General features: G+C 41.0%; 1 protein-coding gene across 9 annotated transcripts in view; it reads left to right on the top strand.

Annotated features, from left to right (window-relative positions):
* The window catches only part of CCDC57 (coiled-coil domain containing 57), a 63,756-nt gene that overhangs the window by 3,626 nt on the left and 40,552 nt on the right, over positions 1-19,578 (top strand). For 3 of the 9 annotated variants that reach the window (XR_014165304.1, XM_081899598.1, XM_081899602.1), the window contains exons 2-5: positions 14,253-14,661; positions 15,752-15,860; positions 17,082-17,183; positions 18,004-18,161. Coding sequence is in view for 8 of the 9 variants with exons in the window: in XM_081899598.1 (XP_081755724.1) it covers positions 14,253-14,661; positions 15,752-15,860; positions 17,082-17,183; positions 18,004-18,161 (778 nt within the window). In the remaining variant the exon portion in view is untranslated. Of the gene's footprint in view, positions 1-9,415; positions 9,632-14,252; positions 14,662-15,751; positions 15,861-16,047; positions 16,113-16,799; positions 16,850-17,081; positions 17,184-18,003; positions 18,162-19,578 lie in introns of those variants that run through there. The other 6 variants (XM_081899599.1, XM_081899601.1, XM_081899600.1 and 3 more) reach the window with 6 other exon arrangements.

Raw genomic sequence — 19,578 nt, 5'->3', positions numbered from 1 at the left:
GTTGGAGGGGACCCTGAGGATCATCTTGTCCAACCCCTTGCAATGCAGGAATATGCACTTTTTCATTACTGTGTAAGTATGTGCTCATTAATGACACATAACTCTCCCTAATTCTCTTTTACATGTATTAAGATGGGTACAAATGGGGATAGGGAGACCATTTCAGCCTAAGGGCCACTCTCTCCTGTGGCCAGATTTCTGGGTTCTGCACATCACTGGTGGGTGGGGCTAGAGGGAAAGTGGGTGGAGCGGGGCACTTGTTGTGCACCCAGGGGCGAGGCTAGGTGGCTGTGGGGGTACCGCCCGTGGTGAGCATCCCAGGGGGGCAATGGCAATGTCACCCCCCTTAGGGATGACCCCCAGTTCAGGCTGCACCCACCACACACCCCTTCCTCTGCCAGTGGGTGGAGCAACAGATACAACTCTTACATATTTTTAACATAGTACGTCACATACAATTTCCAGCTTTGTTAATGTAACAACAGTCTGGTTTCTCTTTTTCTGTTTTCCACCCATGTAGGAACTTCTGTCTTCTTAAGGTTGGACACAGATCTGGGTAATAACTGGATATAATATAACGGATCAACCATTTGTTCATTTCTTCATGCCAGCAGTTCTGGGCTCAACTTGAAACCTGCGTAGCACCACCTAATGTTATGGTCCGTTCCCTCCTCCCATCTTCTTGATTAAATCCAGATTCCATGGCTTCCACATCCAAGAGCCTTTTTTTCTTGCTGCCCTTCCCCTTGATTTCTTTACTATCTCCTCTGGTGGAGAGTTTTGAAGAACTCAAAAGCTTGCATAGTATTACATGCCATTTTGGTTGTCTTAATAAAGGCACTGCTCTAATGTAGGCTTTGTAGTTTTTCTTATGGGTCACCAAGGCTACTTTTGCTTTCTAATAAAGTTCCCCACCTTAGGTGTAGATTCATCTAATACAGTGGTACCTCAGGTTAAGTACTTAATTCATTCCTGAGGTCCTTTTTTAACGTGAAACTGTTCTTAACCTGAAGCACCACTTTAGCTAATGGGGCCTCCTGCTGCTGCTGTGCCGCCGGAGCACGATTTCTGTTCTCATCCTGAAGCAAAGTTCTTAACCTGAGGTACTATTTCTGGGTTAGCAGAGTCTGTAACCTGAAGCGTATGTAACCCGAGGTACCACTGTATTAGAATCCTAAAATCATATAATTGTACAGTTGGAAGGGATCCCAAGGGTTATTTAGTCAACCCCCATTGATTAAAAAAATATATGCCACTCTCTTGCCCCAACCAGTTCCTTCTATCAGTCATGCTACTTGCATGGAGAGGTGGTTTTGCATAACAGCTCCTACTCAATAGTGTCCCTAACATTCATCCCTGCCCTAACAAAATTCCTCCTTCTCTCTCCCCACCCCCAGTAGAAACATGCACAGCAAAGCCATTTTGTGACCTCTTAAATGTTATTTTCTAAGTGAGTGCTCCCCCAATTAACATTACAAGTCTGGCACAGCTGCCGTTTACTGAGGTTTCTCTGTAACTTCCGCTAGCAACTGTGGGTTCTTCTCTTCCTGTTCTGGAACGTATAGCTGTCTACAGTTTCTTTTAAATGATGTGTAAGTCTGTTGCAGCAATACCAACAAAGAGTCTTGTACACATTTGTTATGGCATAATAAGCTTTCATGAAGCAGAGTGCAGTTCATTAGATGCAGCGAGTGTTATCTTTAACTAACAAGTATATTTACATATCAGGATAGGGAGGGAGAGAGAAATGTAAACCATGGAGTAAACAGTGAGGTCAAACCCAATGAAATACACAAGGTCTGTGACAATTCAATTAACAGCTTTTTATTAAGTGTTAATCCAGAGAATAAGATCATATATGGGTGGGAAAATTGACCCTCCAGATGTTGGCAGACTAACTCTCATCAACCCCAGCCAGCATACCCCCATGGTCAAGGAATTATGGGAGCTATCGTCCAGCAACATATGTCGAGCCTGGGGACTCTCCATCCTTCCTCTACACCAGGCATGTCCAAAATCCATTTTGGGGGTCTAATCTACCGGTTGGTTCAATCCGGCCCCTGTGGCAGTTTATTTCCTGAGGTAAAACCCTAAAAAAGCTGAAAGCTGAACAACTTCAATCTTAAAACAAACTTCATTCCAAAAAAAAGGCTCAACAACTTTAATTCTAAAATAAAGCTCAACAAGTTTGGGGTAAAATCATAAATGCATGTTCACTTCATCAAATCTGGCCCTCTTTGAAGAAAGTTTGGGCATCCCTGCTCTACACTAAGAGATAAGAGTCACCAAGAGAAATAAAATACCTATTAACATGATTGATTCCTCTGCCTACACTTCCTACAGTTCAACACAGGGTGAAAAGGAAACCACTAGCTAATAATATACATTTCCTTCATCTGAAGAAAAGTTTTATGGTGTATGATTTTAAAGTTATGTTTTGCTTAAAGAAAAGTGAAGGGAATAGTGTTGTACTGTTAAACTGAAATCCTGTACATATTGACAGACTTACCTGGGAATAAGTTCCATTGAGCCTAATTAGTCTTAGTTCTGAGTAGACATGCTCAGGATCGCCCATCAAGATAAAAACAACTGGGAATTCCTGGTTTGAGAAAGTTCTTGATGAAAATTGTTTAGACTTTTCATAACCACTACCACAATGAAGGAAGTTAACAGTTAGGACAATGGATAGGAAAGTACCTTTCCTTTCAGCTGTGGCTGCATGTTGCAAGTATGAAGGATGTGTTTGACTCTGTCAGAGCATAAATTACCTCATGCATGTGAGTCATCATTACTACCCTGCAAGTACTCTTTTTTTTTTTTGCAGTAAATCTGCTTCGTGCTTATTTCACGTAGTTCTTAAATTGATGGATGGATGAATGATACATTCAGTTTCCTAGCAGGCAATCAGACAAAATGCCTTTTTGGTTCCTCCCTCCAGTTACACGATTATTTTCATACAAGCAAAGAAATTTCAAGACAACAAGGCTTAAGTTCCTGGAAGAGGAAAGGAAAGCAGTGTTATTAATTAACAAAGGTTCTGCAGCAATAAGTCTTATTTAACTGCTATCTAAATAGCCTTCCACTCGTGTAGATATCTAATCCTTAATGAGATGAGAAATGGAGAGATAATCACCACCCGCCTCATACCCATATCAGGCAACCTCATTTTGGCTCAAACCCATGGAGCTGACTTCAATTCCCAGGCTCCACACAGTTCAGCAGCCCAAGAGGTGCCAAGGGAGGCATGTCAGAGTCACCTCAGCCCTCGGCTAATTAGTGAGGCGGGCTTGCAGTTCCTAAGTGGGTTGCAGTTATTGATCAAGCAGAACAGCATTAAGAGGTTGGTCTAGGGGGGAAGGAGAAAGCCTTAATCCTAATTTAATTATGCTCCTTAGCCTGTACCAATTTTACCAGTTGTGACATGTTTTAATGCCCAATAACCAGCTGGCTACCAGATCTATCTATCTTTCTATCTGGTTATCTGGCTCAGCTGCTGTAGAGAAAGTCACATTTTTAAATCCTTGTTAGTTCTGGTTAAGATTTGTTGTGTTTCAAAGCTATACCCCATTCCTTTCCATTCCACATCACGACTCTGTTGGAATTTATAGTGCAATATTATCTTCTAAAAGGTTGTTCCCATGCTATGTTATTGACAGAAACAGAAAGAATACGTGCACTCAGGAAGGCAGATATGGTAGCACAGTGAGAGCACCAGAGATGCAGCACTCCACAGTGCATGGCAAGATATTTTTGTTGACTCACTGTTTGAAAGTGACCTACTTAATCTGGTTCTGGCGGGTTGAGCTCAGTCAACTGGACACATGCAGATCAGCTAGAAAGAACTACAGGAAGTCTTCTTCAGTTCTAATTTGGCTTGACTGTAACTCTTGTTTATTTCTCTCTTCACGGATTCTCAAACATATTCCTGATAAATGCATAAATGCTTCTCTCTATACCTTTGCAATAAATGCTCATTTACTGTATGATAGAGGCTGGCCTAGATTTACATTGGCTTCATTTTAGCACTGGTATTTAGGGATCAGAGCAAAGAGAAATGATCGCATTGAAATAATTGTCTATAATAAATATAGTGACTGTATGCTATTAAATACAATTAGGATTCACTTATGTTCTCATTGGTAGTTAATGCCATTATAACATCATCATCATCATTATTATTACCTTTAACGTATGTTTTAAGGTTGTTTGCAAACATACCATAAAACTGCTCAAAATAGTCTTTAAAACTACAAAAACAACTGAAGATAAGTTGAATAATAATGCAAAATAAACACCAAAGCAGATAATTTTTTTGTCTCCCTGGTAAAACTTGCTGAAACAAAATTGTCTTAAATTGTTTCTGGAAAGTACAGATACAGTGGGTGCCTGTCTCTCCCATGACAGAAAAAGGGCAGGCCGTAGGAACTTTGACGTGACTGGGACCTCCGGTGCTGCTCACTGCCATGGCGCCCACCATGTTGCCTTGCCGGAAATCCCCAGGCATAAATTCAGGGACATTAATTAAAATCTGGGGACATTCCGGGGACAGATTTTGTCTGGCGACAGATTGGTGAATCCAGGGACTGTCTCCAGGGACGTCTGGTAAGGCAATTGGAGCAATTGGGCCAAATTGGGCCCCGCGGGCCGCTCCTAAGGGGGCCCCTGCACCAGGGTAATCTAGATGGATTTTATTTATATCTATAAGATTTTGCAGACTTTGGCTGTGAACTGGGGCCCTACAATTTTTTTTTTTTAATTCAAGTTGTGCCCCACTGCTTCAAATTGGGCCCCACTGGCTAGCCCTCAGTCTAATAGTTGCTGAGCCTGAGTTGTCCTGCCCTCACATGAAGTATTGGGGGAGACGGCAGGCTAGTGAGGCCCCCTAGATTTAGAGGCCTGAGTTGCCCTGCCCTCACATGAAGTCTTGGGTTTGCAATTTTGGGAGAGGGGAGACTATCCGCTGGGGAGCATGTGGGCTGGCAAGGCCCCCTAGATATAAAAGCCCTATGTTTCAGCCTACTTAGCCTATACATAAATCTGGCACTGGCCACACTGAAAGTCCATCTCCAAGTTATTGTGGAGCAGGTTTCTTCATACGACATAGTACTGCAACTTACAGAAAAGTGAGTCTGAAGATGATCTCAACTTACACGCAGGTTCACACAACAGGAAGTAGTCCTTTAGCTACCTTGGTCCAGGTAATTTGAGGTTTTAAAGGTCAAGACCAACAGTTTGTTTTGCAAATTAAACATCTTTTATTATACCAAACATTCATTGATTTCCCTCCTTTTCCTTCCAAGGTTCATTTGTCTTATCCAACATTCCTGCATATTTTAATGTACCCATTTAATTCAATTTACCTTTCTTACATCCTCTGAATTATTTTAATACTGCCAGTGTTTTTAACTATATACAATTATTTTCAATATACTCAACAAATATTTTCCACTCCTCTTTAAATACCTGTTCGTGTTCTCTTATTCCATTTGTTAGACCTGCTAACTCTGCATATTCTACCATTTAAGTTACCAATCCTCCTTACCAGGAACGTCTCTTGGCTTCCATCTTTTGGCTAACAAAATCTGAGCAGGTGTTGTTGCATACATAAACAAAATTTTCTGACTCCTGGGAACCTCTGCCTATACAATTCCTAGCAGAAATGCCTCTGGGTTGTTTGGGGAAAGTTCTTTTCAACATTTCCCCCCATCTCATTATATATCATTTCCCAATATTCTTTAATTTTTTTGCATGTCCACCACATATGAAAAAGGTTCCTTCTACTTTAAATTTCCAACACAAATCGATTCCACATTATACATCTTAGCCAATCTACTCAGTGTTAGATACCTACCATCTATGAATCATTTCATATAGTTCTCTTTCAGCATGTAGCATGCAGTAAATTTCAAATCATTCTTCCAAAGATTATCCCAGAGGTTTAATTCTATATTCTATGTTCTGTACCCTATATCCATTACCCAGTGGGTCATTGATGCTTTAACTAGCTCATATTTTGTTTCCCATTCCAATAATAATTTGTACATTTTGGACAATTGTTTTTTTTTTCTTATTCAGCAATAACTCTGTTTCAGATTGTGAGCTTTGGTCCAAAAAGCCATTTTTCTTATCTAGTCTGAACATATCATATAGTTGATGGTACTGTAACCAATCAGTAACTTGGTTCCCTTACTTCTTCCATTGGTTTTAATCTGGGTTCACTCCCTGAAAAATATAACAAATCCCTATAAGTTGCCCACTGTCTCTTCATATTTATTCTCTTAATTGTAATTAATTGTAATTGTATTTGCTTCTGTTGGCAATAACCATGGAGTGTTTTTATTTCCAACAAGTTTTTATGTTTCTCCCAGACTTTATACAGATTTCTCCTAATAACATGGTTCATGAAGCTCTTATATATTTTAGCTTTCCCATACCAAAGACATGCATGCCCGCCAAACTTCATATTATGGCCTTCCAGATCTAAAATATGTGCAGTTTGAATTCAGCTGAGTTAACAAATTGATCACCACATTTTGCATTAGCTGTAGTTTCCAAACATGTTTTAAATTGTATTTATTTATTTCAGTTAACAGTAACAGGTAACAAAACAGGCATTTCATATTACAAGACCCTTTCCATAACTTGGGGTAGCCTTAGAAGAATGATTTTGTTGCTTAGTCGTCTTAGTCATGTTCAACTCTCTGTGACCCCATGAACCAGAGCATGCCTAGGAAACACTCACTTTCTTCTCAAAGCTTCTCCTTTGTTATGGTTTCTTGGCAAAATGCTGGGGTGGTTTGCCAGTTCCTTTTCCAGGTGGATCACATTTAGTCTAAACTCTCGGGTATGACCTGTTCGTCTTGGGTAGCCCTGCATGGCATAGCTCAGAGCTTCTTGGAGTTATTCAAGCCCCTTCGCCAGGACAAAGCCACGAAGGGGAGAAGAATGATACAACGGTAAAAATATGAATGGCAGTCTGCATAAAATGTAGCCCAGTACAGCTTGCAGTTCCAAGATCTACTTCACACTGGGATCTGAAACATATTGGCAAATATTATTTCTGTATATTTTTGCATAATATCTTGTACACACCATGCCTCACAGTGAGGCTGTGTACACATTACTATTTACTCTGGCTTCACTGCATTCCTCCTACTTCTGGTGTTTGAAATCGCGCACCCAGGTTGTTAGCCACAATCCATATCTAGTTTCTTTAGAAATACTGCTGCTTGATATGTTTCCCTCAGACTAGCTTCTAACTGATTTGAAAACATAATCCACATTCACTTTGCAGTCAAGCAGCAGTGTGTACTTTTCAGACAGTCCTTGTGCATGCGCAGATGACAGCTTCATGAATAGGAGTTGCAGGCTCAGGGAAACCAAACAGGTAACAGTGCATTGGATAAAGCACTCTCTCTCCAGTATGTACAACAATGTGCAAATGTGAATTGAAATGCAGATCACTGTGTTTTAAGATGCTAATGTGTACATAGCCTGTGTTTTTATTTTTTTAGTTGTTCTGGAATTTGGTAACTGTGAGAGACAAGACGAAGCATCTCACTTCTATTACCCAAGAACTGTTCAATGTGTTCATAATGTTTTAAAACGTATATTTTTCTGCAGCAGCTAAGCAAACAACATATCTGTGGGCATCTGGGAAATGTTAAATCAACCAGAGTTTATTGCAGATTCCAAAATTAGTCCTCAGTTTCTCCTGTCTCTTGGTTATGAGACAGAGAGACAGAGAGACAGTATAGCTGATTTGTAGCTCTGAAAGAGCTTTTGAAAAAATGCCCTTGAAAAAATTATTACAGCAATATAATAACCCAAATGTTAAAAAAGCCAGTAAGAATAAAATATGCTAGTGGTATTGTGATTTAATGCTGCAGTTCTATGCATATTTCAGTAAGGGCCCCATATGCACTACACATTTAAAGCAGTATCATACCACTTTAAACAGTAATGGCTTTCCCCAAAGAATCCCAATTCATAAGTCTATCACTGGCTGCTACCATGATGCTAGATTCAGGTAGGTAGCTGCATTGGTCTGATGCAGTTGAAATACATAAGAAAATTGTCCAGTAGCACCTTAGAGACTACACAAAAGCTTATACCCAGAACATACTTAGTTGGTTTCTAAGGTGCTACTGGACAACTTTTTTATTTATTTCGACTGCTACCATGATGGTTAGGCTCTTTCTCCACCATCACAAGCAGTAATGCATCTGAATACCAGTAGCTGGAAACCATAAAAAAATAGAGAACTCCTGTGTTCAGGTCCTGCTTGTGAGTTTCCCACAGGCCACTGTGAGAACAGGATGCTGGACTAGATGGGTCATTAGCTTGACCCAGCAGGCTCTTTTTATGTTTTATTGTGATTTTATATTTGTTAGTTGCCTTCCAAATCTGTATGATTTGGGGCAGGGCAGGATACAAAGACTTTTCAAAACAAATAAGTAAGTGTTTCTGAAAACATTTTTCCTCTCCTCCCTGCCAAAGCTCCCCAAACTCTCTGCCCTTGTATTAAAATAATGAACGAGAACATATTTCCCCCCCAGCACGTCGAACTCTGCACACTGTTTAAACATGTTAACAGTTATTACAGGAAACTAGTCATGCTGTTCCAGTCAGGGAAGTCACTGGGGCTGACGAAAACGATGAGTGTTTAAATTTATCTTCCTGTGTTGCTCCAAGCTTCACGTAGACAAGAGGAGGGGGAGCATGAGAATCGTAGGGCAGAATTTGTGTGTGGGGTGTGACTACTTTACCCAAAACAAATGCTTCCTCGTTTAGAACTGAACTGGCTTGACCTGGTTCCCTTAATATTTCTTCATTGTAATGTGTTGTTGTTGTTTTTTTAAGAGAAGGCAGAAATGTATATATAGATCAATGAAAGCACGACAGCGGTACTGTATGTCGAGGAAGTGTATAAGTAATGTTAAAGCCCCTGTAGGGGACACAAGCGAGGGTCCCGACGTGCCTCAAGCCCTCAACCCCGCTATTTGCTTTTTAAAAGCCATTCACGCAACTGCTAATTGCCTAAGCAGCGCCTTTTCGAGCCTGGTCCTCGGCAGAAGAGGAAATGCAGGCAGTGGTAGCCAAACTTGACCCTCCAGCTGTTTTAGGACTACAATTCCCACAATCCCTGACCACTGGTCCTGTTAGCTAGGGATGATGGGAGTTGTAGTCCAAAAACAGCTGGAGGGCCAAGTTTGACAATGCCTGAGCGAAGAACTACGAAAGGCAGCGCCGCCAACATCGCTTGGGGATCATTATAGGATGGGAAAAGGGGGGGGCGTGTAAAAAAAATATTCTCAACACTGGTGGAAGCTGGAAACGGTAGGATAGGAAGCGTGGGCTCTCGGCTGTGTGTCTTGCGGAGCTAGATGCAGCGGGAGGTGGCTGGGGAAGGAGCGAGGGGCGGTCCCAACGGCCCGAAGCGCCGGTTGCCGGAAGGAAGCATTTTCACGTCGCACCAGTCGCTGTGGTTTCTAAGGAAACGGGGTCTTCGCCGTGGCCGAGATTGAGCCGTTTCTTGGAACCTGCTGGGTTCGTGCAAGGAAAAGGGTGGTAGTACGAGAAGGGTGGGCTGAGTACTTTCATTAGCAGTCTAGTGTGGCATAAGATACAGGTTTGGAGAAGGGGGGGGGGATTTTAGGCGGCTTGTGTGGTTTGCTAAAACCCACCCCCCTAGGAAGCACAGACATAGGGGAAGGGGGCAGTTCCGAATTTACGAATAAGCTACACAAGCTATAGCCCCACTCTCTTGGGGGGCCCCAAAAAAGTAAAGGGGGAAAAACTGGATGTGCATTACCAAAATATAAAATAACTAATATACTTCTTTTTAATTGTGTTTCAGTTCAACAATTACTTTGATAAAATACATATTTTGTTATGTGCAAATGGCTTTAGATAACTATCAGGTCCATAAATTACCATATAGGATATATTCAACACAAAAAACTGTGACAATTTGTTGTTGACAAAGGGCAGCTGGACATATAAAGGGCCCCATTACCTTCAGTAGCTTAGGGCCTCATCAAAACTAAATCTGGCCCTGGAAGGGGGGTATGCATGACAAAATAAGGCAAAGTCATGCGTGGGACATGGGTAGCATGAAGGGGGGGGGTACAGTTATACTGTATGCTGCAGTCCCTGGCCATGCTCTTGTTAATGGCACAACTCTACACCAGCCCCAGACCTGATCAAAGACACTTCGCTCTCATTGACTTCATTAACAACAACAACAAAAGGTCACCCATCACTGGCAACTGTGCCTTCTTGACAGAGCATAGGGTATGGTAGAAAATAGCACCCAATCTATTATTTAAGCCCCCACAGAAAGAGGCCATAACACAGATAGTAGGGTGTAGGGCATGGGTCTTTTATCTCTCCGGTCTCGCATGATGCATATTTAATGCTCACGACATTTTTGTGTCTGGACTTGAACTCTTTAATGGGTATTCTCTGCCTCAGGGCTCCAGACACAAGCATGCAGCCCTTGCGCTCCATTCCGGCAACTGGAGGTAGCAGGGCAGAACAGGATACTTTGCTCATGGGGGAATTTGAACTAGGAAGGGCCTGGAGCATGTTTGTGCCTGTCTTGCAAATTGCACCATAGTCTTCCCTTGCATGTTGCTTCAGCGTGTTTGTGCACCTTTTATTGAGGGGGAGGGGTGGTGGTGGGGAGAGAAACTGTTTTGCCAAACCAGCGGTCGCACAAGAGCATTAGTCGCTACTTTGACAAGCAGTGCCATAGGGCTCCACTGCCTATGTATGTGGCCACTACCTAGTTCTATCCATTTCTAGTGTGACGGGGGTATGGTGAAGTGACTGCTCAAACTTGGCCCGCGTGGGGCGGGTCCCTCTTTTTGACATGTGGCCATTGTCACTGGTGTGCTCCCTGGTTTGGTGGGCTGTGGTGGTGTTTCCAGGGACATGCAATGTACCTGCTGGTTTGTGGTTTTTTTGGTAGTTTCTGCTTTTGTTTTTCACCTTCTCCTTCCATGGTAAACACACATTGGATACACAACTGTTTCCACCAGCACAGTGGTGGTGCTTCTCTTCCCTCCCCAGCATAATATGAGTATAGGATTGCTCTGCCCATTTCTTCCATTAAGACAATGGGATTAATTTTGTATGGTCCTTGTGATCAGGACTGGTTGGAATATTTTAGCCTAATTGGTGCTACGTAAGCCAATTTGCCCCTTTTCAGCTTTATAACAATGCCAGCTTATTAAAATAGTAATAGATTAATGCTCTTAGAACTATTTCCTTCTTTATATATTGTTTACATGTTTAGCATACAAAAAAGATGCGATAGTAAATTTACTCTGAACACAAAGCTCTTTAAGAAGAAAAGAGCCTCAGCTAGCAAAGTATGAGTTCTATTCCAGGAGGGGAAGGAGCAGAAGATGGTGTCTGTGTTGCCTTAATTTATAGAATCACCCCCCCCCCCGATGGAAATAAACTTTTTATAATTATCTTGTGGGAGCTGCTTTGTTCTGTGAGCCCCCCCTTCTTTTGAAGGAGACCTCCTCTTGGGTCTGGAAAGTCTTTCCCACACTGTGGAGTCCTCTTTTTTCTTCTCCTTTTTTTCCTCTGGAAGTGGGACTGGTGATTCGTTCGGAGGCACTTTCCTTTCCGTGTTTTCCATTGTCTCAATCTCAAATAAAACGTCGACCCCCCCTCTATTTCCAAAAGTTCTTCCTTTGTTACAATAGGATCTTTTATTGGTCTTCTTGGAAGTTTTTGTCATCTGGCAGGTGCTGCAGGAGCCGGTGGAGGGCTGTCAGGTTTTGGAGGGGGCTTGGGTCTCCAGAATGGCATTTTCTGGCTTTCTTTCCTGCTACAACGTGTTCTGGGTTCAAATTCATAAAAAAGGGGGAGGGGAGGGGAATAGCATGCTCGGAAGGGGGAAAGGAAGAGGGTTGTCACCTGTCCTTTAAAACATAGGTTGGTTCCCCTGTTCCTCCTTTCGGGATGCCTTTTGTAATAATGACTTGAAGGTTTTTGCCCTCACCCTGACTTGCCTGCCTAGTGCGGCCTAGCAGTTAGGCTCCTGGGAAAGTTGTGTTGCCTCAGTTTTGATCTCTAAGTGCCGTTAGAAAGATGTCTAAAGATTACTAAATTTAACCAATGAGACATGTGTCGGAAGCTTTTTTTTTTTTAAAAAAAACACTTATGAAAGACTTTTGATACTACTTTCATTTGGCTAATATCAGATAATTCTATTTTGCTTTAGAGGGGACAGTCAATACATTTTAAATATGTGAGAGTAAAACCCATGGAGATCAATCAGACTTAAGGCATGACTTATTTTCCCATTTACTTCAGTGGGAGCTAAGCTCAGCTAACTGACAGTGCAATACTATGTTTGTCTACTCAAAAGTAAGTTCCAATAAGTTCAGTGGGACTTACTCCCAAGTGAGTGTGACTAGGCTTGCAGCCTAAAAACTAGCCTTTTAAAAATATTAGAAATATCTAGGTGATTGCATTTATACTTCCAGCACACAAGTGCATGCATTTAGGAACAGAGTAAACATAATACATTAAAAAAATATTTCAGTAGTGTCTAATAAATACTCTGAGAATCTAAGCATAAAAGAAAAACAATTCCTCAGCTAGGTTTTTTTTAGTAGCAAGATAGAATGCAAGTGAAACTGTCCCTATCGCTTTATTTCCATGCTGATGAAAGCTTCATTTGCTGCATTTTTTTTTGCTTGTCATACATCTGTTAACAGCAGACACCTGTTAACCTTTAAGAAATAAGGTTGGTGACTTTATACGTTACTACTTTACTAGAATACAATTTATTTAATTTCTATACCGCTTTATATTTTTAAGAAAAATCTCAAATTGGTTTACAGCTTATTCAATCAATAAAACATAAATAAAACAATCTAAAGAAAGTATAGAGTATACAGTCAAAGCAACATAACAAAAAACTAAAACATTATCTTAAAGATTTCAAAATAAAACATTACAAAGGAGGTCAAGTACAGAATACATATTTAACATAGTAGGGCTGGGTGAGTCTGGGCCGCACCACCTAGGCCAGCAATAAAATAATAAACCAACAATACAAACTCTGTCCCACCTATTGATATATTTTCCTTTATGTATATGTAGCATAATATTTATCTACAATGGTTGTTTAGTTCAGTAAAAGGTAAAGGTACCCCTGCCCGTACGGGACAGTCGTGTCCGACTCTAGAGACACTCTCACTTAAGAGGCCGGGGGCCAGCACTGTCCGCAGACACTTCCGGGTCACGTGGCCAGCGTGACAAGCTGCATCTGGCGAGCCAGCACAGTACACGGAAAAGCCGTTTACCTTCCCGCTAGTAAGCGGTCCCTATTTATCTACTTGCACCCGGGGGTACTTTCGAACTGCTAGGTTGGCAGGCGCTGGGACCGAACGACGGGAGCGCACCCCGCTGCGGGGATTCGAACTGCCGACCTGACGATCGGCAAGTCCTAGGCGCTGAGGTTTTACCCACAGCGCCACCCGCTTCCCATCGTTTAGTTCAGTAACCCTTCCTAAATTATACTTAATAATCCTGCATAATTTTAAAATTATTTTTATTATGTGAAATATTAACTCATTGTAACACAGAAAAGAGCAAACAGTCAGGACTAATCCCACAATTTTTGGTACTATTTACTTCAGTTCAGTGAACTGCATCCTGTCCTCCACTGGTGGGAGAGTGAAATAGTACAAATATAGCATTAAGCAGGCAGTGGTGGGATCTGTATTTAAAAAATATGCCTGCTGTACTGTACGCTCATTGGAGATGTTTTATTAGACTGTCTGATCTGAAAACCTTATTTTGCATTTGAAAAGATTAAAGAGCTACCATTGGATTTGTCTGATTCAATTGTTTCTGTTCTGCATGGCATTTGCAGATGGAATAATCTGTCATAAATGACACAGAAAAATACCATGCTATGAGTAAAATGAGATGTGATAGCAACAGACTCAACTTGAGCTCTGGCTAATCTGTATAAAGATGTGGGTTATGATTGAAAGCAGAAAGCAGGAGCTGAACCCTTTCTCAATGCAGACCATTACACTCTTGAAACCACTATCACCCAGCTATTTCCTGCCAGGTGGGGATTACCATACTGGGTAAAAGCATTAGGGCAAAATAAAAATATTTGTATAAGTAAATAAACAACAAGAAGAATAGATTGATGCAAAATTAAAAATAAAATGCCATTCTCTGCCCTAATGAATGGTTTTCTTTTTCAGGTTCAATGATGCCCCATACAGAGAAAGAGTTGAATGACCTTCTTATTTGTAAAGAAAAAGAACTGAAAGAGCTCCAAGCTCATCAAATCCATTTTCAGAAAACATCACTGCATGAAACCAGAAAGCAGCTTCAAGAAATGCATAGGAAATTCAACAGTTTAAAGGAAGATTTCACCTATAACCTTAGAGTCTTGGAGGAGAGAGATAGAGAGCTGGAACGCTATGAACGCTTGTTTATACAGCTGAAAATGGTTGAAAATGCTAAAGAGGCAGAGGTTAGTGATCTTAGAATACAAGTGGATAAGCTGCAGCAAACACTTGCCAAGGAAACAAAAAAGCAAGAGTCTCTGCAATACCAATACCATCAAAAGCTTAAAGAACACCAGTTAGAGTTGGAGCGGCTTCACAGGTAAGAGGGATCCAGTGCTGTGTCGCTATGACAGAAATTCAGCCTTCTAGATCCAAGCCTTGATTCTCTCTGTACCTCATTCTGGTAGTAATCCTGCTTAGAATAATGGAATTGTAGAGTTGGAAGGGACCATGCAGGTCATCTAGTCCACCCTCCAGCAATGCAGGATTTTTTTGCCCAAGGTGGGGCTAGAACCCACATCTCTGAGATTAAGAGTCTCATGCTCTACCGGCTGAGCTATCCCACAATCCTGCTGATTCTACTTTGTGTCTTTGCCATGAAGAAATTGGAAGATAGTTCCCCTTCCACATGGGGGGTGGAGCAGTCAGTAGCATGGACTCCTGATCTTATCCATTGCCTCTTTGTCCCCCTGTTTACCCACTTTTTTGTTTGTATATAAGGACTTTCCAACTGCTGTTAACACTTAGTGTATCTTACAGAGTGTACACTGGTTCGTGAATGAATGCTTATGCTGCAAAAAATATGAATCTCTTTTTAGAGGGTATTGTAATCAAACCCTCTAAACAGAATGTCTGTACTACTCCATTTTCTTGAGGCAATTGTGCATTGGTTTTGTCTTGTATGCAGCTGCCTCAAACCATTACGTACTGTAGATGTAGAGAATTTCACATGCAATGTAGGCCATTGTGATCCTGGGTCTTCCTTGGCTATAATCTTTTGCTTTTCAAGGTATGAGATATCTTATCAGATCTGTTGCTACCTGTTGGATTGTGGCAGGATTCAGTGGTGCATATATGAGGCGCTTTATTACATAATACTTGCTTATACTATTTAAATAGGTAAATAGCTTAGATCGGTGCTTATGCCATACTCTTATTCTTTCAGGCAAATTAATGTGTACGGACCCATTTGCAATTAGGGGGAGGCCATTTTGATTCAAGAGCATGTGAATAGAAATTAGTATTTGCTCAAGTGCACACTACATGTTGCCGTTGTTCTTCCAAAACACAAAAACTTATTAAACTTAGTTTGAATTCAGTCCACAACTTGTTATTGAAGGGTGCTTATTTTTAAAGCTATTATTTTTGTAGCCATAGGGAATGTGATGTCACTGGATTTTTATTTTTAGTTCTAAGGACTCTTATATCAATCAGCATCTTCAGGAATATGGGGATATGAAGCAGCAACTGGAGAGAAAACTGCAGGAAGTAGAATGTGAACTTGCTTTGCAAAGACAGGTACAGTATGTTTAATAAATGAGATAAATAGATTTTATTTTTTGTTGCCGTTCCTACAGACAGATGAGAGTTCATCGTACTCTACAGTTACTTAATTTCCCCCAGGCATCTAGTTCCCCCTGCTTAGTCTGACATTAAAAGTAATGTGCGATTAATGAGCAGTACTGAAATTGCTTTCCCATTCTAGGTATCAGGTGGCATTTATGTTTTTGGTTATCTTCTCGCATTGGCAGCCTCCCCTTGGGAAAATTGGTAAGATTGTGTCTAGTAAAATGAGATGGTGTAAAATTCTTTCCACAGGGGTAGAGCCAAAATGTTGTGCTAAATTTGCCAACCTTGAAATCTCAAGAAGGTCAGAACTATAAATCAAGAGCAGCTTTACTCAGTTGTGAAGGCTAAATAAACACCCTAGCCTCCGGCATCAGTCCCTACTTCTCTAATTTCAGGGTTCTCTTCCTTCCAGATTTGTATCTAACAACCAACAGGGCTATCAATTGATTTAATTGGTTATTTAAATTGATTATTTATTTTTTAAAAAAGTTTATATATCCTATATCAGTTGATTTCAGGACAGTTTAAGATTATAAATTACATTTTAGGTATAATCAAAATTTGGAGATACTAAAGAAGGTATAAAAAATAAAAATAAACAAAAGCTACCTCCCAGAGAAAAGGTGAGCTTTTATTATTTTTTTATTGTTTCTTTTTTATTTTCATAATAGTAATAATAATAAAAGGAAGACTTAAAAACACACAACTGGAATTTAAAAAGCTGCAATAAATAAATGAGTTTTCATCTCACAGCCTCATCCATTAAAATTGCCCCTAATGTACTAAATTTTTAATTGATAATTTACAGATTAAATTATTGAATGCTTGCAGCACTAATTTATACAAGTCTCTCTCTGTCTTGCTTATGTTTTGAATGTATGGCAAAAGCAACATTATGAGTTCCCTTAAGGAGTCCCAGAAAGTTTCATCTTCTTCAGGTTTGTTTGTTGAATACTTATGTTCATAAAAAGTTAAAGATCCTTCTCATCTTTGGCTTCTCTTATAACTCTTTTCAATTTTCTAAATTTAAACTTGCCACTGGGCATGTTGCCCAGACACCTTCATTGCAGATGCCTCCTTTGCCCTCCACTTACTCCTTTATCCACCTCCTCATCCACTGTTTCTCACCCCAGAATTACTTCAGTTTTTGTTTCGTCAACTTCATTTCAGGAACTGCTAGCGGAATTTGATTCAGAAATGAAAAAAAGAGAGCATGAGTTTCGACGGAAAGTGGATGAAATGAGCAATGTAGTTCTATCTCATGAGCTTAAGGTAAATGTGCCCTCAAAATTTGAAATGTACACAGCAAAAGTAATCAATCAATCAATCAATGTACATTCTATTACTTCTATTTAGCGTGTTTTGTGATGTATAGACAATAAGTCAAGATCAATGGAACTCATGGCCTGTTTTTCCATGGAACATTATGAGGTTAAATGCCATAACTACTGACTGTCAATTCAGACACTGTACAAAACCATAGTTAGCAAAACTGTATGTTATAAGCCCACTTTAAACCATGTTTTTTTATTAGGATGTGCCAGCTTTCATGAGCAGTTAACTATGTCTGTATGTTGGGGCTTCAAAGCTCAGTGCAGGGATGTTTGAAAGCCATTTTGCTAACAGTCCTGTACTGCTCTTTGAACTTCTGAAAACTGGAGGTTTAAAGACTAGTGTGAAACTGCTTGCAAAAGGGCTTTCAAACAGCCCCACTTTGAGCTTTGGCTTCATGTATCTTTTCCAATTGAGCGAACAAGTGGGCGCAGATGCACTTATCAGGATTTATTCCCTGTTCATTAGCTGATGAGCAAGGGTTAAATCCTTCTGCTTTGGCTGTGTGTGCCAGTTCCCACTTAGGGTACAGGCACACCAGGCCAATGCAGAACCAAACCGTATAGCTATCATCAGTGTGACATCAGCCAATTGGCAGGTGGGTGTTTGTTTTTTAAATGGTTGTGTGGGCTAAATTTGATACCGTAGTGAGCCAGGATTGGCCTGCAGACTGGAGGTTCCCCAAATTGGACTAAGCCTTGGTTTGGCTTTTTGTGAGATGCGGACACAGCCCATGTGCCTTTTTGTTCTCCTTTGAAAGGTGAAGCTGTTGACCAAAGAACTGGAGGCTTTGAAAGAGGCTGGGACAGAAGTGGCAGAATCAATGAAAATGGCAGAAGCAAGAAACTTGGAGTTGGAGAAAGAAGTCAAATGCAGGGATTGGGAAATAAAGGATCTCGCAGCTGTGAAAGATGCTCAGTAATTACCATTCCATTGAGTATTGAGAAAAACTTCCTTTCAGTTCATCATTCCTTTCTGCCTCCCAGTATATTCTTAATCCATTTTTTTCATGTCTGTAAAAGGAATGTGTTTATTTTTGTTGTTGCTGCCCTTGAGGTTACATCTGGCACATCAGTGGCTCATGTCATACTTTCTTCACTGCTACAGTATAGCTTAAAGTTGCAGTGCTGGTTTCCAGTCTTGTCTGCTCCTTTAGTTTCTGTCAAATTAGATAATGAACCATGGTTTGTATGCAATGCATACACTGGAACTTCCTCTCCTCTCTTGATACCCCCCCAAAATCTGATCCAGAGTAGATTTTGTGGGGGCATGGGGGACTGCAGGGAAGAGGAACGGAAGAGGAAGTTCTGTTGTGCGAGGGGAAGTCCATTGCAGAACAGTAGCACTGGATACAACCACCTGTGTTTACATAACAATGGCTTACATAGGTGCCAGTTCTACAGGGACCTGGGTGCCAGGGCACTCACATTCCGTGTTCCTCCAAAGCCTCGGAACACGATTTCCGGCAGAAACCAGAAGTTGCGTTGGAGGTCTTGTGAGTCCTCGTACGTTTCCTCTGAGACCCCACAAAGCCTCGGAAGCGCCGCTGTGCTGCCGCCGCAACATGACATCATGTTATGTCGTGGACGCCATTGGGCACCCTTAACCTGGAGTCCAAGTCAGTGCCCCTGGTGGGTTATGTCAATATACTGCCCCAGTAGGAGATTGGTTTTCACCCTCCAAGTCATTTTCTACTCAAAGACTGTTCTGGTAACATGACTTATTTTGTAGCAGTTGTAGTATTTAAAACTTGAAGAGAAATGCACGACACATTTCCCTACGTTTCTGATAACTATATCTGTGCAAGGAATGACTCCCCATCCCCACCTAAAATCAAAATAATAACTTATGAGCCAGGTGGGAAATGGCCTGCCCTGCATATATGTTCACCTTTTCTGCTTTCCCTAGCTCAGTGGGGAAAGGTTGCAAAAGAATAGCAACATGGGGTACAAGAAGTATGGGATGTAACAGCATCCAACTGAATGATATTTATTTTAATTGGAATCACAAAATCATAGAATTGTAGAGTTGGAAGGGCCCTGGAAGGTCATCTAGTTCAACTCCCTGCAATGCAGGCATCTCAACTAAATGTTCACATCCCTTCAAAAACATTCAGTTCAAGCACAGCTGACATTCCTTGCTATGATTCCCGGACATGAATATAGATCCTGCAGGCCTGCCATAAGCTAAACTATTTAGTTATTCACATATTTATTTATTTAAGATGTTTCTAACCCACCCTTCATCAGAACAGATCTCAGGGCAGGGCACAATACTATTACAAATCCTCAAAACCCATCAATCGCATTAAAACAACCAGAAACAAAAATCTATG

The sequence above is a fragment of the Podarcis melisellensis genome, assembly GCF_964234715.1.
Source record: "Podarcis melisellensis genome assembly, chromosome: 2".
Taxonomy (NCBI): Eukaryota; Metazoa; Chordata; class Lepidosauria; order Squamata; family Lacertidae; genus Podarcis; species Podarcis melisellensis.
The sequence above is the reverse complement of the archived record's forward strand: the minus strand, read 5'-3'. Positions and strand labels throughout refer to the sequence as shown.